Source organism: Eumetopias jubatus, unplaced genomic scaffold (genome assembly GCF_037043125.1).
Source record: "Eumetopias jubatus isolate StellerSeaLion01/CBP00866 unplaced genomic scaffold, mEumJub1_p1.0 scaffold_1, whole genome shotgun sequence".
Taxonomy (NCBI): Eukaryota; Metazoa; Chordata; class Mammalia; order Carnivora; family Otariidae; genus Eumetopias; species Eumetopias jubatus.
In genome coordinates this window covers 153,700,494-153,721,840 of record NW_028274807.1, presented here as the reverse complement: position 1 = coordinate 153,721,840, position 21,347 = coordinate 153,700,494, and the positions used below count along the sequence as shown (strand labels likewise).

The following is a 21,347-nucleotide window of genomic DNA, read 5'->3' as shown; positions in this document are numbered from 1 at the left end:
CATCAGGCTCCCTGCTCAGCGAGGATTCTGCTTCTTCCTCTGCCCCTCACCCTGCTTATGCTCTCTCTCTAATAAATTATAAAAAAAAAAAAGAGGGCGCCTGGGTGGCTCAGATGGTTAAGCGTCTGCCTTCGGCTCAGGTCATGATCCCAGGGTCCTGGGATCGAGTCCCGCATCGGGCTCCCTGCTCCTTGGGAGCCTGCTTCTCCCTCTGCTTCTTCTCTCTCTCTCTCTCCCCGTCTCTCATGAATAAATAAAATCTTAAAAAAAAAGAAATATATATTTCAAAAAAAAATTAAAAAATTTAAAAAAATTTAAAAAAAAAGAGCCAAAGCTAGTTGCCTTGTAGAATGTTCCAAATTCTGGGTTTATCTGATTGTTTCCTCATGCATATAGTCTAACATTTATGGCAAGAGTATTATGTCAGTGATATAAATATTAGTCATTTTTATTTTTTTGAATATTAATCATTTTAAAAGTTTTTTTAATTTATTAATTGACAGAGAGAGATCACGGCAGAGGGAGAGGGAGAAGCACACTCCCCGCCGAGCAGAGAGCCCAATGCAGGGCTCAATCCCAGGACCCTGGGATCAAGACCTGAGCCAAAGGCAGATGCTTAATCAACTGAGCCACCCAGGTACCCCAAATATTAATCATTTTTAATGTTAATACTTTAAATTGCTTTAAAAATCTACCTTTTCTTTTAAAAAGGTGTCTTTTATGTTTCAATATCTCCCAAAGAACATTCTGGTTTTTTAGTTTTACTCACCAACAAAAGCTCCAGGCATCATTAATGGAATACCAATAAAAAGAAATATGACCATTGCACGAGTATGATGCAATGGGCTGCAAACATAGACATGTGAGGGTGATGCCACTGTTTATGACTCAGAATAAAGAATTCTTTAAACTATCAAAATCTTGTGATATTTGAATTTTTTTTTTTAAAGATTTTATTTGACAGAGACAGACACAGCAAGAGCGGGAACAAAAGCAGGGGGAGTGGGAGAGAGAGAAGCAGGCTTCCCGCCGAGCAGAGAGCCCGATGTGGGGCTCAATTCCAGGACCCTGGGATTGTGACCTGAGCCAAAGGCAGACGCTTAACGACTGAGCCACCCAGGCACCCCAATATTTGAATTTCTTATATAGGAGATTTTTTTTTCCAGATAGAATTGTTGCTTCAGCCTTGAATCCAAAGACCTCCAAAGCTTGAACCCAGGTGCAAAATGGGGATAAGAAAACATTTTTTAGAGTTACTGGGAGGCTTTGTTAAGAATATATGTGAAGTGATTGAAATGTATCTGGCAAAGTCCCCATATGTGGCATGGTAGTACAGACTTTATTACTTTCAACATACAGACAGGACCAGGTAGTACAATGAGGTGGAGACAATACCTGGAAATAAAATACGATGACCAAAACTCTAGTGCCACTTTTGAAATTAAACAGATACAGAAATGGAACTGGGGCAAATGTCAGCTTCCCTATTTACTAAAATGAGCATCTATATTGGATGGCTTTTAGGGTACCCTCCAACTCAGAAATTCAGTCCACCCAAACAAGCTTCTATAAAGAAACATCTATATTTGTTCACAACGCAACACATATCTAACTAAGGTATCAGTGGAAGACAAATCTCCACATGGGGGGAAATGGCAGATCATCTTGTCCCCCAAATTTACTACTCAATAATTCCTACAACCACTACCATTACCATCAGCCCAAGTTTCTCAGAAGACATTGTTCACTCTTTAACTTTGGCCATGGTGAACACGGAACACTTGCCTGGGAGTTATTTTTTTAACTGTGATAGTTCGGCTTATATGTGATAAATTCAAGCCATGCATTCAATTAATAAATAGCTGAGAGACTACTATGGGTCAAGCATTGTTCTAAGTGCTTGGGATGTAAATGTGAATCACACAGACAAGGTTCCAGCACTTGTGAAACTAAGAGACTCCGTGGGGAGGTAAGATACAAATACATGACTCCAGATGTGAATAATGCTATGACAATAATAGGGGGCTGTGAAAGAGAGGGAGTGGGGATGGGAGGTGAGGTTGGACCTAAATCAGAAGGTAGGCATGGAAGTCCTGAGGAAATAGGGCTCCACGTGTAAACTGGTTGTAGTTCTGAAACAACCATCATTCTTTCCAGCCCCTACTATGCCAAGTTCTATCTTGAGAAACTATTTGCTTCTCCATCTTATACTACCCGCAATTTCTGCCTAACTGTAACAATAGCATCCAGCCTTTATTGAGCACTCACTATGTGTTAGGCATGTAAGCACCTCAAATAGCTTAAACTCATTTAATTTTCAAATCAATCCTTCAGGAGTCTAGTGACTGCAAGATGCATACAGGGAGCTTCTGGGTGTGTGAGGAGTCATTAAACTCTATTTACATTCATGATGTGGGCTTTTTTTTTTTTTTGGTTAACATTCCAAATATATATAAAAATATGGAACACTTCACGAATTTGCCTGTCATCGTCACACAGGGGCCATGCTAATCTTCTCTGTATCATTCCAATTTTAGTGTATGTGCTGCTGAAGCAAGCACGATGTGGACATTTTTGATAACTATCTAGAAACCTATATATTCCAAGAGCATTTCAAAGAACCAGTCCTCCACAGAGCTGACTCCGAGAGCCCTGGCCAGGCACATGTTGGCAGTCAGTAAAGACTCCCAATTTCCCTCTCTCAAGAGGGAAACACAGTGCAATGAAAGCAGTATAAGCCTTGGAATCAGTCACATCTCCGGTACGGTCTCCCCTTGGCTATCTAACTCTCTGCTTGAAGATGCTAAATAAATATTACCTCCCTTCCCCTTTCCTTTTGACAAAACAATTAAAGATTCTTGCAGTTTCTCACCAATGGAGCCAGCACTGGTAGATTGCACACTTTTGAGAATCACCACTTAACACCAAGAACAAAATATAACTTGTGCTTAAGTGAACTTATCAAAGACTTAGATCTGCTCTACAAAGAAAAGGTATTCTGGTATTTGGGTTTTTTAGTATTACTTCTGATAATTAAAGTTAGCAGATAAGGGGCACCTGGCTGGCTCAGTCAGAAGAGCATGTGACTCTTGATCTCGGGGGTCATGAGTTTGAGTCCCACACTGGGATACTTATATATATACTTAAATATATAAAACTTTCAAAATATATAAGATAAATGAAAAAAAGAGTTAGCAGATAAATTAGTATTTCATTTCCACTTCAGCATACAGATAAGTAAGAATTGAGTCCTAACAGGGAGGAGGAAAATGAATAGTTTATTAGAGAAAGTTTAAAAGGACACTATTAGGGGCACCTGGCTGGCTCCATTGGTGGATCGACTCTTGATCTCAGGGTTTGTGGGTTCAAGCCCCTTGTTGGGTGTAGAGATTACTTGTTTTTTCTTAAGATTTTAACTATTTATTAGAGAGGGAGAGAGCAAGCAAGCACAAGTGGGTGGAGGGGCAGAGGGAGCAGCAGACTCCCCGCTGAGCAGGGAGCCTGACATGGGGTTCAATCCCAGCACCTAGGATCATGACCTGAACCAAAGGCAGATGCTTAACCAACTGTGCCACCGAGGCGCTCCAGGTGTAGAGATTACTGAAAACATAAAATCTTAAAAAAAAAAAGGATAGCTTTTTCTTTAGAAAGCCGTGACAATGAGTTATTGTTAACCTGTTTACACAATATATCTGTTTTGCAAAACTTTAGGTGTATAATAACAGTAAGGACCAATTACTTTTATTTATTTACTATTATAATTTTTTAAGATTTTATTTTGGGGGCACCTGCTGGCTCAGTTGGTAGAGATGTGACTATTGATCTGGGGGTTGTGAATTCGACTCCCAAGCTGGGTGTAGAGATTACTTAAAAATAAAATCTTGGGGCACCTGGGTGGTTCAGTTGTTAGTCGTCTGCCTTCGGCTCAGGTCATGATCCCAGGGTCCTGGGATCGAGTCCCGCACAGGGCTTCCTGCTCAGCGGGAAGCCTGCTTCTCCCTCTCCCACTCCCCCTGCTTGTGTTCCCTCTCTCGCTGTGTCTCTGTCAAATAAATAAAATCCCCTTTAAAAAATAAATAAATAAAGGGCGCCTGGGTGGCTCAGTTGGTTAAGCGACTGCCTTTGGCTCAGGTCATGATCCTGGAGTCCTGGGATCGAGTCCCACATCGGGCTGCCTGCTCAGCAGGGAGTCTGCTTCTCCCTCTGACCCTCTTCCCTCTCGTGCTATCTCTCATTCTCTCTCAAATAAATAAATAAAATCTTTAAAAAAAAAGATAAAAATAAATAAAATATTTCTTTATTTTGGATTTGAAAAAAAAAAGATGTTATTTCAGAGAGAAAGAGCACGCATGTGAGCAGGGGGAGGAGCAGAGGGAGAGGGGCAAGCAGACTCTGCACTGAGCCTGGAGCCCTATGTGGAGCTCAATCCCATGATCCTAAGATCATGACCTGAAACGAAATCAAAAGTTGGACATTTAATGGACTGAGCTACGCAGGTGCCCCAGATTTTATTTTTAAAGTAATCTCTACACCCAACTTGAACTCACAACCCTGAGATCAAGAGTCGCATGCTCTATTGATTGAGCCAGCCAGGTAACCCAGAACCAATTACTTGTAAATGTGTAAAAATAGGACACAGGATTTCAGGACTCCAGAAATCAAAGAATGAGTTTAGAGTGAAGCAGAACCCTCAACTGCATGTACATCTGTCATAAAATTTTAACAATGAACACAAACTCTTTAAAAAATTTTAGGAAACCCTAAGTGTTTACAACATTTATCTTCCCTCATAAGGAAGTACACAAAATTTAAACCAAATGCCAAAATTTCTTAATGTGCCATCAAGTTATCTCCATAGCTTCTTCTAAAATATACTCTCTCTAGGTTATATTCTTTTATAGGACCTCTGGGCCCAACTGCCAAAGAGTGATTTATATATACTATGAAGCAGGGGGAAATAACCCAATAATTCACCAACGCACTGAAGAGTTTAAGCTTCTACTTTCCTCCAGGAACTGTAAAAGCCTCCTATAATCCTCCAGGTAAAGAGAGAAGCGAACTTTAAGAGAAATAAATAAGCTAGACTCTAAGGCTTACAAGAGACTCTGAAATTCTCATTTCTACAGATATTTTGGAGAACTAAGCCCAAAGAGTAGCCTTTTGTAAGTTAACCAACCATTATTTTATCTGCATTTTTACTTCAAGATAAAACTTTAAAACAAAAATACTCCAATGGGATTACTATTTTTATTTTCCATTATATTTGTTTTTTTCTGTAAGGAATGGGTGTTATTTTCATAATCAGTTTTTAAAACAGTATTTGTAACTGCTGAGTTCTTACCAGAAAGAGTCTGCACATAATTCCATAATGTGTCTTTATTTGTCCAAAAGTAGTCTCCATTGCCAATTGTAAGAGTGTATGGCCGTTCATCCATAAGTTTGACTTTCCTTCTATTCTGGCCTAACGAACATGGCTGACCTTCCAGGCGCACAGAGCTCTTAGGAGCAAAAGCCTTGACACCCTTTAAGCCAACAGGCTTCATTTTGAACCAAACAACTGATTTTAGGTTTGAACTAAGTAGAAAAGAAATACACTGCTATTTCAAAACTGAAAGAAGTCAGTTAACTGAAAAAGCACAGTAACATTCTAATACAGAATGTTAACAACTGAAATCTGATTGGAGGAGGGTCTTCCACACAAGCTACACTTTTCAAAATATAACTCCAATGATGTTCAAGAAAAGACATTTTTTTCCAAAGAAATAAGGAATGTTAAAGACTAAGAAAACCTACTAGTATGGTCACAAAGTAGTATTAATGCCTTTGGGAAGACAAGTTTTAAAAAAGGATGCCATTTCAAAGAAACATCATTCAGGTTTGCCAAAGTTACCATGTAACTGAAGTTCACACACCTCACATGTGGTTTTCTCACACTTGGACAAGTGTCTCTGACTTACCAAAACCCTACACATATAACAGCTGTGACTACTACACAGCTCAGAGAAATAATATGACTTGAGTACCCTGTCCAGCACTACAGAAATAAAGGAAGAGAATATCAAGAATCAATAATAGGGGTGCCTGGGTGGCTCAGGTCATGATCCCAGGGTCCTGGGATGGAGCTCTGCATCGGGCTCCCTGCTCCACGAGAAGCCTGCTCCTCCTCTCCCACTCCCCCTGCTCGTGTTCCCTCTCTCGCTGTCTGTCAAATAAAATCTTAAAAAAAAAAAAAAAAAAAAAAGACTCTAGGGAGCCTGGGTGGTTCAGTCGTTAAGTGTCTGCCTTTGGCTCAGGTCATGATCCCAGAGTCCTGGGATCAAGCCCCACATCGGGCTCCCTGCTCAGCAGGAAGCCTGCTTCTACCTCTCCAACTCCCCCTGCTTGTTTTCCCTCTTTTGCTTTGTTTCTCTCTGTCAAATAAATAAATCTTTAAAAAAAAAAAAAGAATCAGCAATAACATGCTTTGGAAAAGAGAAGCAAAGCAGACCTCTACCATGCTGAGTATTTTTTTAAGATTTTAAGGAATCGCTACACCCATTGTGGGGCTCAAAAAACCTCAAGATCAAGATCACACTCCACTGACTGCCAGCCAGGCACCCCTGCTGAGGAGTATTTTAATTTTCATACTGGAGAGTTTTTATGCACAGAAAAGAGATTTACTCTAGTTTTCAAATTATTAATACTTGATTTATTAATGTTATAAATTCAGAAAGCCTAGATTTCCCTTAAGCTTTTACATTCAACTTAGACTTTTTTTAAGATTTTATTTGTGAGAGAGAGAGAGAGCAAGCACGCATAAGCAGAGGGAGAGGGAAAAGCACGCTCCCCGCTGAGCAAAGAGCCGGATGTGGGACTCAATCCCAGGACCCTGGGATTATGACCTGAGCTGAAGGCAGATGCTTAACCAACTGAGCCACCTGTCCCACCTTTTTCTTTTTTAAGATTTTATTTATTTTTTTTCTAAAGATTTTATTTATTCATGAGAGACACAGAGAGAGAGAGAGAGAGAGAGAGGCAGAGGGAGAAGCAGGCTCCCAAGGAGCAGGGAGCCCGATGCGGGACTCGATCCCAGGACCCTGGGATCATGACCTGAGCCGAAGGCAGACGCCCAACCATCTGAGCCACCCAGGCGCCCTAAGATTTTATTTTTAAGTAGTCTCTATGCCCAATGTGGGGCTTGTACTTACAACCCCAAGATCAAGATTTGCATGCTCTACCAACTGAGCCAGCCAGGTACTCCACAACTTAGACATTCTATTTGGGGTTTTAATTTTAAAGGGCTGTGATGAATGTTTGATCTCCCTTACAAAGTTAGACACATTCAGACATAAAATTTTTACTACTTTAATATATTCAATTTAAATACAGTTGACTTGAAAAGAAAATTTTCTGAGAACTTTAAATAACTATTTTCATAAGTTAAATTTTCTTAGATTTATAAGTGACTCAGGTACTCTTTAACGTCCATGCAAAAATATATAGTTAAGATTTCAACTTAAGTTCACAAGAACAAATCAACTATACACTCAATTATATATTTAAAATTGGAATCATAAGACCAATACATTACTCTAAATTCCTAAACATTAAAGACACTTGAGATATCAAATGTAGGTCACTATTATATCAACTCCTTATCCTGAAAACTAGTAAATGAAAAGGATGAATTTTCAAGTTTTTAACATTTAACATGCCTTTCTGGGAAGAGTTATAGTTCATTCCCAGTTGATATGAGAGAGCTATTCTTTATATAGTATCAGCAAATAAATATAAACAGTAATAGAACTAGGAAAAGTGTCACTGTGCAATCCCCAATGATATAACTGATCATCAATGGTGGATGTTTACATGATTCCAAATTATTACCCCACAGATTACTTCTAATTGCAATTGGAAAAAGATGTTCCTGTCACTACCTTAACAAATTGATGAAATTTAGCATCACTAATGGTGGACAAATGGAAACTGACATTATGCACTTTATATAAAGCATACAGAATCATCTAGAAAGTATCTCAAAAATATGGTAAACCTAAATCTAATCAAGTCTGCAGAGGCAACAACTTTCAGTTCATGGAAAATACAGAAGACAAGGAACTAATTAAAGGATACTGAGAAGAAACAATCAGACAAATCCAGAATGTGGGAATTTTACAAGACAATTGATTCAAAAATCACTGTCATACAACAAAACAAAACATGAAGGAATACTGGGAATTAATACACTGAAGAGACTTAAAAAAAAATAAATATATATATATAATGTGTAAACCATGACTGGATCCTAGTTTGAAAAGCACTTGAAGTTTAATTAACGTAGTGTTATATTACTGTCAGGTGTACAACATGTTGATTGAACAAGTCTATACATTACTGAGTGCTTGCCACAGTATGTGCAGTTAATACATTATTACAGTATTATTAGGGAACTATGCTGTGCTTTTCACCTTTTTAACTTACTATTATCTTTTAACTGATACTTTGCCAGATAAGCACAGCTTCTTTAAGTCTTTAAATAGCATTTTTGGGACAACTGGGAAATTTAATATATTCAAATATTAATTTTCTAAAGTATGACAATGGTTAGGTGAATGGCTTTTTTTTTTTAATTTTATTTACTTATTTGACAGAGACAAAGAGATAGTGAGAGCAGGAACACAAGCAGGGAGAGTGGGAGAGGGAGAAGCAGACTTCCCGCCGAGCAGGGAGCGGGGGAGCCTGATGCGGGGCTCCATCTCAGGACCCTGAGATCATGACCTGAGCCAAAGGCAGATGCTTAACGACTAAACCACCCAGCCACCCCAAATGGCTTTATTTAAAAAAAAAAAAAATGCATGGTGAGGGGTGCCTGGGTGGCTCAGTCAGTTAAGCATCTGCCTTCAGCTCAGGTCATGATCTTAGGGTCCTAGGATCAAGCCCTGCGTTGGGCTCCTTGCTCAGTGGGGAGCCTGCTTCTCTCTCGCTCCTGTTCCCCCTGCTTGTGCTCACACTCTCTGTCAAATAAATAAAGTCTTTTTAAAAAAAATGCATAGTGAAATATTTAGAGATGAAGTGTCTATAACTTATTTAGAAATGATTCAATACTAAAAGTTGTAGCCAGAGATAGAGGAAGTAAATATGGCAAAATGTAACATTCGTTAAACTAGGTGGTGGGCATATGGATAATCATTTTTTCAATTTTTTGGATGTTTGAAATCCTTTGTAATACAAAGTTGAAAAAATTTCAAATATGCACAGATTCCTTACTGGACTCTGAAGAAAGCAAATGGTAGGACAGTATTACATAATTTCCTCATCAGCACATATATATTTATTTATTTATTTTTAAGAGTGAATTTATTTGAGAGAGAGAGAGAGAGAGAGAGAGAGAGAGAGAGCACGTGCACGCATGCAGAGGAGCAGAGGGAGAGGGAAGGGGCAAAGAATCTCAAGCAGACTCTGCCCTGAGCATGGAGCAGGATTCTATCCCACAACCCATGAGATCATGACCTGAGCCAAAACCAAGAGTCTGAAGCTTAACCAATTGAGCCACCCAAGCGACCCTGCACAAACATATTTATAAGTCAATATGAGGTTGGGTAGGAATAGGAAAAGTCTGGAAGAACACACAAACTCAGTATAAGCTCCCTGGAGGCAGAGACCGGGTAGAAGCAACAGAGAATTTGATACTTTTTACCTTATACATTTAATAATAATCATCAGTTTTGGGTGTCTTTAATAAAAGAGCCTTGGCTTAAATTTTTCCCATTTGTTTGTTGTTCTTATCATTTCTGTGGCCATCCTGGCTCAAAATTTCAAAGCCATTTGTAAGTACTCTTCTCCTGATTTCATATTACCCATCAGGTCCTATCTTTCCCTTATTCATAATATTGTCAACCTTTTCCTATTAAGCCTACTACAGCCAGCCTCACAGTTCAAATTCTCAGATAAATTCAAATCTAGGATTTTGTGTCCGAACTCCAGCCATTTTATCCCTTCAGATAACCATAAAAAAATAAGGTCAAATAAATCATCCTAAAACGCTGTTGGTACTTCCTTAGTCAAAAATGCAACCAGTTTCACATCACTTTTGTATGTCATATAGGGACATGGACCTTGTGAACCTCCCAATGCCCCCCTCAATCTTTGTCTCTGGTTGGTCCCCCATCCACCCCCCTCTACAGTTTGGCTGAAATACAAATCAGAGCGTGAGAACCGCTGGCAGATCAGTCACTGAGAAGCCACACAATCCAGAAGCACAGGTCAATTTGTTTCTCAGGGAGTAAGTCTTTACCAGTTGGAAACAGGAAATGGGAGGAAACTGGACAGATAAATTATCCCTTTTTTCTCTCTTCATATGAACTATTCTGAAGTGTAGTTTCTCCTCGAAACTCTTTCAGAAAAATCCCTTATGCAAGTGACATGCTCTGTCTCTTAGCTCAAGGTGAAATAGGAGCCAGGTATTAATGTACTGCACCTTCCTTTGCCTTACTTTTTTCTCTCTCTCACTTTTACTATCTTGAGTTTGCACCTTCCAAATAAAAAGCACTTTGACTTCTGCTTCTCAGAGGATGTGAGCTAAGTAATACACCTTACCTCAGTTGATACACTTAAGCTACAACCCTATGAGATAAATAAAAATGCTATTAGGGGGGCACCTGGGTTGGCTCAATTGGTTGAATGTCCGTCTCTTGGTTTCAGCTCAGGTCATGATCTTGCAGTTGGGGGACTGAGCCCCGAGTCAGGCAGAGTCTGCTTCAGATTCTTTCTCCGTCTCCTTCTGCCCCTGCTCCCCCTGCTTTCTAATGAATAAATAAAATCTTTAAAAAAAAAAAAAAAGGGACACCTGGGTGGCTTAGTCAGTTAAGTATCTGCCTTTAGCTCAGGTCATGATCCCAGGGTCCTGGGATCAAGCACCACGTCGGGCTCCCTGCTCAGTGGGGAGCCTGCTTCTCCCTCTCCCTCTGCAACTTCTCCTACTTGTGCTCACTCTCTTTCTCTCTGTGTCAAATAAATGGATGAAATCTTAAAAAATAAAATAAAACAAATGAAATAAAATAAAATAAAATGCGATTAGAAGTTAGGGGGCGCCCGGCTGGCTCAGTTGGTAGAGCATGTGACTCTTGGTCTTGGGGTTATTAAGTCTGAGCCCCATGTTGGGTATAGAGATTACTGAAAAATAAAATCTTAAAAAGTTAGAAAACTGTTAGGACACCCATCTTACAAATGAAGAAACTGAGATTCAACGAAGAACCTTTCCTAAGGAACAACGCTTTCTGCTCACTTACTATACCCAATTAGTTCACAAATTCTGCCAGTTTTACTCCCTAAACGTTTCTCCTATCTGCCTCTCCTTGCCATCCTACCGCTTAGCCCAAAGTAATATTAGCCCACATTTAAAGAAAAAAATCAGGCCCTGAGATGATGTCATTTTAACCCTTTCTTAATGTGGAGACACAGATACTGTTATTATTCTCATTTTACACAGAGGAAAGCTGACGCTTAAAAAGGGTCTTAACGTTTAACCAAGGGGTGCATGGGTGGCTCAGTTGGTTAAGCATCTGACTCATTTATATATTTATTTGAGAGCGCACAAGCAAGCAAGCAGGGGAGAGGGGCAGAGAGAGAATCTGAAGCAGACGCCCTGCTGAGCACAGAGCCCCACATGGGGTTCGATCTCACAACCCTGAGATCATGACCTGAGCTGAAATTAAGAGTTGGACACTTAACCAACTGAACCACCCAGGCACCCCAAGAATCTGACTCTTGATCTCAGCTCAAGTCTTAATCTCAGGATCACCGAGTTCAAGCTCTCTGTTGGGCTCCATGCTGGGTGTGGAGCCTACTTTACAAAAGAAAAATTGCCCAAGGTCACATGGATACCAAGTGGTAGAGCTAGGAGGAACCCAGGGTGTCTGGTTTCAAACCCCTTGCTTCTATCTCTTCATCAGTTCTCACCTACCTCAGTTAAAACATGAATCAGGTTACATGATGCTCTTGCTGAAATCTCCCAACGGCTTCCCATTAGAATGAACTCAAACTGACATAGGCCAGCCTGACACAACTGAATTCATCTCTTTCACGCTCCTTTGCTCACTATGCTATAAATACGTATCGAGTGCCTCCTATATGCCAGCCATTGTTCTAGGCACTGGAGATAAGAGCAAGACTAACACAGATAAAAGTACCTTTCTTCGAGGTGCTTATATTCGAGGGGTCTTCTCACTCTTTAAACATTTTCCAAGGGGTCTGTACATTTGTTGCTCCTCTTACCTGGATCATTTTTCCCCCACATGGCTGGCTCTTTATATTGAGGGTTCCAATGTTACTTCTAAGAGAGCCCTTCCAATCTATTCAAAACAGGGTCCTTGCTCTCAGTTATCCTCTGTCGTCCTATTCATTTTCTTTTTTGTCACAATATTTATCACAACTTAAAAATCACAATTATTTCTTATTTTGTTTACATGTTTATCTGTCTTTCATACTATAAGCTTCAGGATTACAGAGATTATGTTAGTGCCTGGCAAAGCAGGCCATGGATAAATATTTACGGAATAAATTAATATCACAACATTAGCTGGCTTTAGCTATTCCCTGGGCTTCCAGTCTTGTTTCACTTAAATCTACCCCCTCCCACACTATGATCAGGTCACTTTTTTAAACGCTTTCATGGGTCTCTTTTCTTACCTAATTAAGAATAAGCACACAATACCCTCCGTGACAAGGGCTCTGAGCTCAGGAGCTCAGAGATGAAGCAGCGTATAAACTAGACTTTGAATGAAGAGAATGTTTACCAGATTGAGAAGAGAAAGGAAGATACCACTTTCCCTTCTTTCTTACCCGTCAGAAACTCAAAAGAACACAATGCTTTTCAAGAGAGTCATTTCTGGTGTGAAGAGCTAGGTGTGTTGATATAGAAACATCAGCTGGGAACAGACTGTGAAGTTTCACAAATGACATTAAAGAGTGAGGATTTGATGCAGAGAAGATGGTACAATCTTAGAAAGTTTACAGGGGTGGGAATAGTATGTTCCAATTCGTGTTTTAGAATAAAAAGACAGCAGTCAGAAGAATGGACTGGGTAGGAAGAGAAACAAACACCAGTCAGAAGGCTGCTTAATGTGAAACAGACCCCATTAAGAGATAAAGGCTAGAATCACAGCAGGTGAAATGGGGATGGAGAGGAGGAGAGATTCAAAGGAACCACATTAAACACTCATCTACTTAATACAAATTTAACATTATCTAGGTTAAGAATTTCCTACAACATGGCCTATAAACTTCAACCAAAGACAGTCCCAAATCGCCCTGGACCTTACTCCTCCACTACACGTATTACAGAGTTACGTTACGTGGCTATATTACATACGTACTACCAAATGGATGTGCCACTATATTAGGTCTCTTACAGACTGAGCAGTAGGTCTTCAAAGGCAGGGAGTGTGTCATATCCATTTCTTCAATATCCAAGGCAGTGCCTGGTACTCAATCTTTGTGAGTGAATGAACAAGTAGAAGAATGCTTAATGACTGAGGTAGGACTTGAAAACCAGATGGGCTTTAGGCCTAAAAAGGTCATTCCAGGCAAGCGCAAAAGATATGGGCACGGAGGAATGGTAAACCTGGGAAACAGATAATGGCCATCAATTAAAAAGGAAAATGCCGGTCCCCTTCGTCCAGCCTTGGACAAGTCATGCTTATTTCCTGCCTGGAACATTCTCCCTATCCACACTAACCATTCCATATGGCTCTCTCTTTCATTTCATGTGGGTATCTGCTCAAATATCACTTCACCGGAGTCTTTCTGTGACCAGCCTACCTAAAATTCTACAGCATATTCTATTATCCTCACTTTGTAAACCTTTTCTCTGTTTTTCTTCTCAGTTTACTGAAGAGACTTTTTCAACAATTTTATTCATCTGTACCTATATTAAGATTGGCTCACTTTCATTTCAAATCAAGTCCATCTGTCCCTTACTGAAATCAAAATCTACAGAATATAGAGACTATCTTTTCTTTTTTTAAAATTTCACTACAAAAAGTCTTAGTGTTGACCACTTCTAAGATCTGTCAGTTAAGTTCTCCCAACATAACTGAGATGCCACAGAGAACATTAATTTCTTAAAAGACACATATGGCAGATCGTCCCAGAGGTAGGCAGGATAGAATTTTACATACCCTAATGGAGAAGATTCTAGGAATGGAGCAGTAATCCATAAAGAAAATAATCGAGATTAAATTAATTAACCTTGAGGAACTACGGGAAAATAGGTTCTAAACGCAAGATATCTGAGAGCACAGAACGAATAGAGACGCTCTAATTTTGTCTACTTAAACACATAGTTTTCACAAAACTAATTATATAGGACATCGCTGACCAGAGGCAGGCTTATGTGGGGCAAAACAGCCCAGGTGAGTCTTATCCTGAGCCAGGGGACTTAAGGCAGCTGTGTGCTCCAGGGTGAACTTTGCTTGTTCTGCCTTCCCCACTGGAAAACCGAAAAGCCTGTGAAGTGGTTAAATAAATTTAAGTTAGATATTCTGGAGAGTGGGGCAAAGGCGGTCAGTAGTGGCTTCATACTGCACTTAGATAAAACAAAAAAAACAACAACAAAAAAAAAACTATCGATCTGGGGCCCAAAGACTCACATTTGGGACGGCCGAGGGAGAGGACGGGGGAGAGAAATGCACACTCAAATTAAAGTCGCCCTCGGGTCCCCATCCCCTAGTCCCCACAGACTCAGCGCCAGGGTCGGCCCACCCCGCGTGTCCCACCGCTTCAGCACACGGGGCGTGGGAGCCTCACCTGCAGGCTTGTCTGCAGCCATCTTCCCACTCCAGCTTAGGTTCTTCCCCGCAGGTGGCGTGGCCTCGACTCCAGCTGCCAAGCTAGCTACGGTCCTGGACCTCGGAAGACGAGCCCACCCCGGCTCCGGGCCCTTGGGTTCCGGCCTGGGGAGTGGGGAGGCGGCGGGCTGAGGAAGTGACGAAAGCTAGTTCACGTCGTCTAGCAACAAGAGGCAGCGTCTCAGGCCGGGTAGCTCCACTGTCTCCCGCCAGGCACAGCTTCCGCTCCACGGCATCCTGGTACACACCACTTCCGGGGGCCGCTCCGGGAACTGCGGCTGGCCCCGCCCCACGCAGGCGTCCCCCGAGCGTCCCGCCCCCGGCGGCGTGTGCGTGTGCGTATGCGTGCGCGCCCGACTCGACGGATGCTCAGTTGTGGCTGTGGGCGTGTGCTGGGTCGCCCGGGAGGGATCTCCACGCGATTACTTCTTGCTTATCGTGGTTAAAATTCCTAAGTGTCAGAGCTTTCCTCCCGCATTTTACGTAAAATCACAATAACACCTGACACCTGTACGCTTTCACTGATTTCTCCCAATTCTGTGAGAAGACACTGTTGCAGTTCCTGTAAACAAAACATTTTATTTTAGAATAGTTTTATATTTACAGAAAAATTGCAAAGAGATACATAGAGTTCCTGTATACTCCTCACCTAGTTTCCCGTGTTGTGAGCATCATAGATTTTGACTAAATAACTGGTACATCCGTCACATGTAAGAAACGACCTTGATTGGTACATTACCATATATTTTTTGTAATTTCATCAATTTTCCCCACTGTCCCCATTTTGTTCCAGCATTCTGTCAAGGACATCACATTACATTCATTATGTCTTCTTAGGCTAGTCTTGACTGTGATAGTTTCTCAGATTTTTCTTGTCCTTGATGATTTTGACAGCTTTAAGGAGTACTGGTCAGGATTTTTGAAGACTGCACATTTGATTTGATTTATTTTGTTCATGGTTATGAAGCTGGCACCCAGACATTCATCCTGTCAATTCAGAACAGAAGCAGTCAAATTGTCCCCAGGCACAGCTGGACCAAACAAGGAACACATAGGCCTAGCCTCCAGGGATAGGAATGCCTGCTTTATCTTTCAAAGCAACTGTGGGACAAGTAGTTAATCAGCACTATCCTAGAGATACAATTATCAAATATATCTAATGAAATATTTAGCATAAAGAATAAAGGTATATTTTAGATTCCAAGTCTCTTGAAATGGAAAAGACCAACAGAGGACCAGACAAAGTGGCATCAGGACACCTCCTAACATGACTTCATGGGCTTTCAATCAATGGGGTCTACCTTCTCAGGACACTCCTGCCCCTGTTACCTAGGATGCAGCAGGGAAGTTACTTAGATCAGAGGCTAAAAGCTCTCAGTAGAAGGGAGGAGCGGGAAGGGACAAAAGCAGGGGAGGAATGTGTTTTGTTTTGCAGAACCAGCAGTTCCAGCCAAGGAGACTACCCGGCTAGGTGTTTCACATGATAGCCCCTTACATGAGCCAGTTTGAGCAGGACTAGAGCTGAGGATCTATGCAGAAGCCCCACTGAGTTGTCTTTTTATTTTTTTTTTGGAGATTGTATTATTTTATTATTATTTTTGTCATTATTATTAGAGAGGGAGAGGGAGAATCTTAGGCAGGCTCCACGCCCATGTCACAACCCTGAGATCATGACCTGAACCAAAATCAAGAGTCGGACACTTAACTGACTGAACCACCCGGGTGCCCCCAAGAAGATTTTATTTTTAGGTAATCTCTGTACTCAACATAGGGCTTGAACTACAACCCCGAAATCAAGAGCTGCATGCTCTATTAATTGAGCCAGCCGAGAGCCCCCTTATTTATTTATTTATTTATTTATTTATTTATTTATTTATTATTTTCCCCCAAGTTGTCTTAAAGTTGCCTTTAGCTCATTATAATACTAAGATCTCTTCCTATAGGTGGGGTTTTCTGCCATTTTTTGAACATACCTATATGTACTAGCATGTTAATGTGTTAGACAAGCATAGGTGAAGCAAAGAGCATAAGTAATAGAATATGTATAAGTTCCTTAATGTATTTGCAAGCTACCTGCCCTGCCCACTGATACAGTGACTAAAAGCATCCTGTACTAATCCATGGGAAGACAGTGCTTTGAGAACTATCTGTCTCCTTACAAGTAACAAGTAATAAAAAGTTCTTTGCTTTTGGGGCGCCTGGGTGCCTCAGTTGGTTAAGTGTCTGCCTTCGGCTCAGGTCATGATCTCAGGGTCCTAGGATTGAGTCCCACATCAGGCTCTCTGGTCAGTGGGGGATCTGCTTCTCCCTCTCACTCTCCCTCTTTGCTCTCCCTTCCTCTCTCTCTCACTATATTAAATAAAAGAAATTTTTAAAAAATTTTTTGAAAAAAAAAAGCTCTTTGCTTTCAACACTTCTTTGGGTTATGTTCAATTTGATGCACCCCAAATGCAGCACCCCTTGAGTTCAGTTACAGTTAGACTAGGATTATGGGTTTTTAGGAGGAAAACCAGAGGTGACTTGCCATTCTCATCACATCAAATGAAGATTACATGCTAGCAAATGATGATGTTAACTTTGATCACCTGGCTCAGGTAGGGTCTGCCAGTCTTCTCCACTGTAAAGTTACTTCCACACTCTACTCTTTGGAAGTGAGTCATTAAGTGCAGTTCACACTCAGGTTGGGGAGTGGAGGATGTTTTAAACTCTACCTCCTGCAGTGAGGAGTATGTATGTAGATAACCTTCTCTAAGGGAGATTTGTCTCTTCTCATTTAGTTACTTATTTAATCATAAATTTTATGAGTATGGACTCATGACTGTGTTTACAATTCAATATTAAGTTACTTTGTTGCTGAAATTGTTTCAGCTTTATTAATTGGGAGCTTTTTCAGGTAGGCTCCTATGTCCCTTTTAAGTGGTTGCCCACTTTAAAAAAAAACTTTTATTCACATTAACGTTCACATAGAAAAGTGCACAAATCATAAGTACGGTTTATTGAATTTTCAACATATCCACCTAACTAGCGCCCAGAGAAAGGACAACAAACTACATGCAACTAGAGGCCCCCCTAATGCCTCCTCCCATTTCTCCACAAGGGTAGTCACTATATTGATGGCTAACACCATGGATTCAAATTTAATACAAATGGACCATACAGCATATATATATTTATTTTATTTTATTTTATTTTTTTTAAAGATTTTATTTATTTGACAGAAAGAGACACAGCGAGAGAAGGAACACAAGCAGGGGGAGTTGGAGAGGGAGAAGCAGGCTTCCCACAGACAATGGACCCCAATGCAAGGCTGCTGGGATCATGACCTGAGCTGAAAGCAGACGCTATCAACTGAGCCACCCAGGGGCCCCTATATATATATTTTTAAAGACTTATTTATTTAATTTAATTTTTAAAGATTTTATTTATTTACCTGAGAGAGAGAGCAAGGGAGAGAGAAAGCACAAGTGGGGGAGGGGGTAGACGGAGAGGGAAAAGTAGACTCCCCACTGAGCAGGGAGTCTGATTCAGGGCTTGATCCCAGGACCCTGGGACCATGGCTTGAGCCAAAGGTGACTGAGCCACCCAGGCACACCTTATTTATTTATTTTCGAGTGAGAGAGCATGTAAGAATTGGAGGAAGGACAGAGGGAGAGGAAGAAAATCTCAAGCAGACTCTATGCTGAGCACGGACCTGATTCAGGGCACAGTCCCACAAACCTGAGATAATGACCTGCACTGAAATCAAAAGTTGGACACTTAACCGACTGAGCTACCCAAGCATCCCCATAGAGTATATTTTTCTTGGAGTCTAGCTTCATTTGCTCAACAATATGAGATTCATCCATGTTGTTGAGTTTGTAGCTTGTTTCTCATTGTTATGTAATGTTCCATTATGTTAATTATTCTGTAATTTATATGCTTATTTTATTGTCTGTATTGAATAAGGCCAATATGAATATTCTAGTATATATTTTGATGTATATGTTTGAAGGGGCCAAGGGCAGGCTGACCCAAGATGGGTCACTTTGGCATAGGGCAAACATCTTTATTTTCCAAACATCTCTTCCCACCTTCCTGCTAATGGTCTTTGTCTCCCTTTGTATCTTCAGACCCCTACCCCTTTCCTTAGCTCATATAAGCCTCATGTGACTCACTGTCTTTGGAATTTCCATGTCTGTGTGGACTCCTCATATGTATGCTCTTAAAGTTGATTTTTCCCCACTAATTTGTCTCATCTCAGTTTGATTCTTAGTCCAGCTAGAAGAACTCTGAAGGGCAGAGGAGATTCTTTCTCCCCAACATGTTAGAGCTCACATAAAAAGATGCCTGAAGTGCTTACTGATCTTGCTTAAGGAAGGATCCTCTCAAGAAAAGGGAATTAGGCAGAACCTCTTAAATAATCTGGACTTGTGCTGGATGATTTTAAAGAGGGATTAGGCAGGTGGAGGGGGCAATTTAGAATTAGATTCACTCAGGAAACAGGCAGTTCAGTGATTAAGGGTCTTAATCTTTATCTAGGAGGCAGGAGGATTAAAGCAAGGCTAGAGTTGTCATTGGTCAAGGGGCAGCATTACTCATGTTAGAAGAAGGGGGTGTTCCCTCATTTTTACAGTTGTGGAGGGCTTTGTTTTTTGTCTTGTTCCAAACACAGTCATGCTGTAAACTTCTCTGAACATTGTTTATATTCTGTGATTGCTTATGGTCATTTGGGAACATTCTGCTATGAAGAATTATTTTTATTTTCTTAGCAGGACCGAGATGTCAACAGAGTCATTTTTCAGTTTCTCACAGATGGTCACTTTTCTTGTTCTTGTTCCTCATTTCATAAATAAGGAAACTGAGGCACAGGAGTTAACCCACTTTCCCAAGTCACAAGACAAGTGACTATTATCTTAACCACCACATTCAGCTTTAAACGTTCTAGAATTTCCTACATTGAAGACAATTTAGGTCTCTTCTCTCAACTTTCAGTATTGGCAGCTATCCTTTGTTCACAGATAGGGTGACATCAGTGATGGAAAGGTGTTAATTCAGAAGTGGGGGAGGGGGCACCTGTCTGGCTCAGTCAATAGAGCATGAGACTCTTGATCTTGAGGTTGTGGATTTGTGCCCCACATTGTCTGTAGAGATTACTTAAAAAAATAAAATCTTTTTTTAAAGATTTTATTTATTTATTTGACAGAGAGAGAGAGGGAGAGAGAGAACACAAGCAGGGGGAGTGGGAGAGGGAGAAGCAGGCTTCTCGCTGAGCAGGGAGCCCAATGTGAGGCTTGATCCCAGGACCCTGGGATCATGACCTGGGCCAAAGGCAGACGCTTAACGACTGAGCCACCCAGGCACCCCCAAAAATAAAATCTTAAAAAAAAAAGTGGGAGGTGGAAAATCTCAGTGGGACTCTGTTGTGTCACCAACCTTCGCACTGCACTTCCCCTCCAGCCAGTGAAGAGCGCCTCAAACTGGATGTGGTCCTTGTCACTTGTGCAAGACTGTCTGCAAAGATAGCTGTCAGCAGTTACACCTGTCCCAATAAGCACATGCTGTTCTCCTTCTCCCTGTGAAACTGAGCTGTGACTTATTCTGACCAACAGGATGCAGAAGTGATGGTGAGCCAGTTTTGGGCTAGTCATTCAAAAGTATTGCAGTTTCCACTTTTCTTCCCTTGTTCTCAGCCACCAAGGTGTAAGGAAGCTCAGGCTGTCCTGCTGGAGAGAGACCACATGAAGGAAACCCAAGATGCGTCAACTGACAGCAAGCACCAAGGTTCCAGACATAAGAATGAAGACTTCTTCTTTTCTTTTTTTTTTAAAGATTTTATTTATTTATTTATTTATTTATTTATTTATTTATTTGAGAGAGAGAGTGAGCATGTGTGAGCTGGGAGAGGGGCAGAGGGGGAGGGAGAGGGAAAGGGACAGAGGGGGAGGCTGAGCATGGAGCCTGACACCGGGCTTGATCCCAGGACACAGAGATCATGACCTGAGCTGAAACCAAGAGTCCGACATTCAACTGACTGAGCCACCCAGACACCCCAAAAATGAAGCCTTCTTGAAACTTCCAGCTCAGCTCAGCTGCCAGCTCAATGTAGTCACATGAATGATCCTATCCAATACCATACGAAATAGAAAAACTGCTCAGTCAACCCCCAGGATGGCAAAAAATGATAAGGCATTGTTGTTGCATTTCTTAAATCTAATTTTAAAAATTAAGATATAATTAACATACCATACAATTCACCCTTGTAAAGTGTGCAATTCTCCCTTTGAAACTGAGCTGTGAAGTCGTACAATCACTACCGATTTCTAATTCTAACATTTTTTTTTTAAGATTTTATTTTTAAGGGACGCCTGGGTGGCTCAGTTAGTTAAGCATCTGACTCTTGATTTCAGCTCAGGTCATGATTTCAGGGTCATGAGATCGACCCTTGGGCCCAGCTCTGTGCTGGGCGTGGAGCCTGCTTGAGATTCTCTGTCTCCCTTTCCCCTCTGCCCCTCCCTGCCCCCTCCCTCTCGAACACATGCGCTC

General features: G+C 41.1%; 1 protein-coding gene and 1 non-coding gene across 6 annotated transcripts in view; both read right to left on the bottom strand.

Moving 5' to 3' along the window:
- CNOT10 (CCR4-NOT transcription complex subunit 10) overlaps window positions 1-15,049 on the bottom strand; it is a 77,637-nt gene extending 62,588 nt beyond the window's left edge. For 3 of the 5 annotated variants that reach the window (XM_028107139.2, XM_028107141.2, XM_028107142.2), the window contains exon 1: window positions 14,785-15,048. In XM_028107139.2, the coding sequence (XP_027962940.1) occupies window positions 14,785-14,806 (22 nt within the window). In that variant the 5' untranslated portion in view covers window positions 14,807-15,048. Of the gene's footprint in view, window positions 1-5,341; window positions 5,544-14,784 lie in introns of those variants that run through there. The other 2 variants (XM_028107143.2, XM_028107144.1) reach the window with 2 other exon arrangements.
- LOC114212376 (U6 spliceosomal RNA) lies at window positions 2,455-2,561 on the bottom strand. The gene has a single exon (XR_003609955.1). It is a non-coding gene; the product is annotated as a U6 spliceosomal RNA (small nuclear RNA).
- Window positions 15,050-21,347: the final 6,298 nt, after the last annotated feature.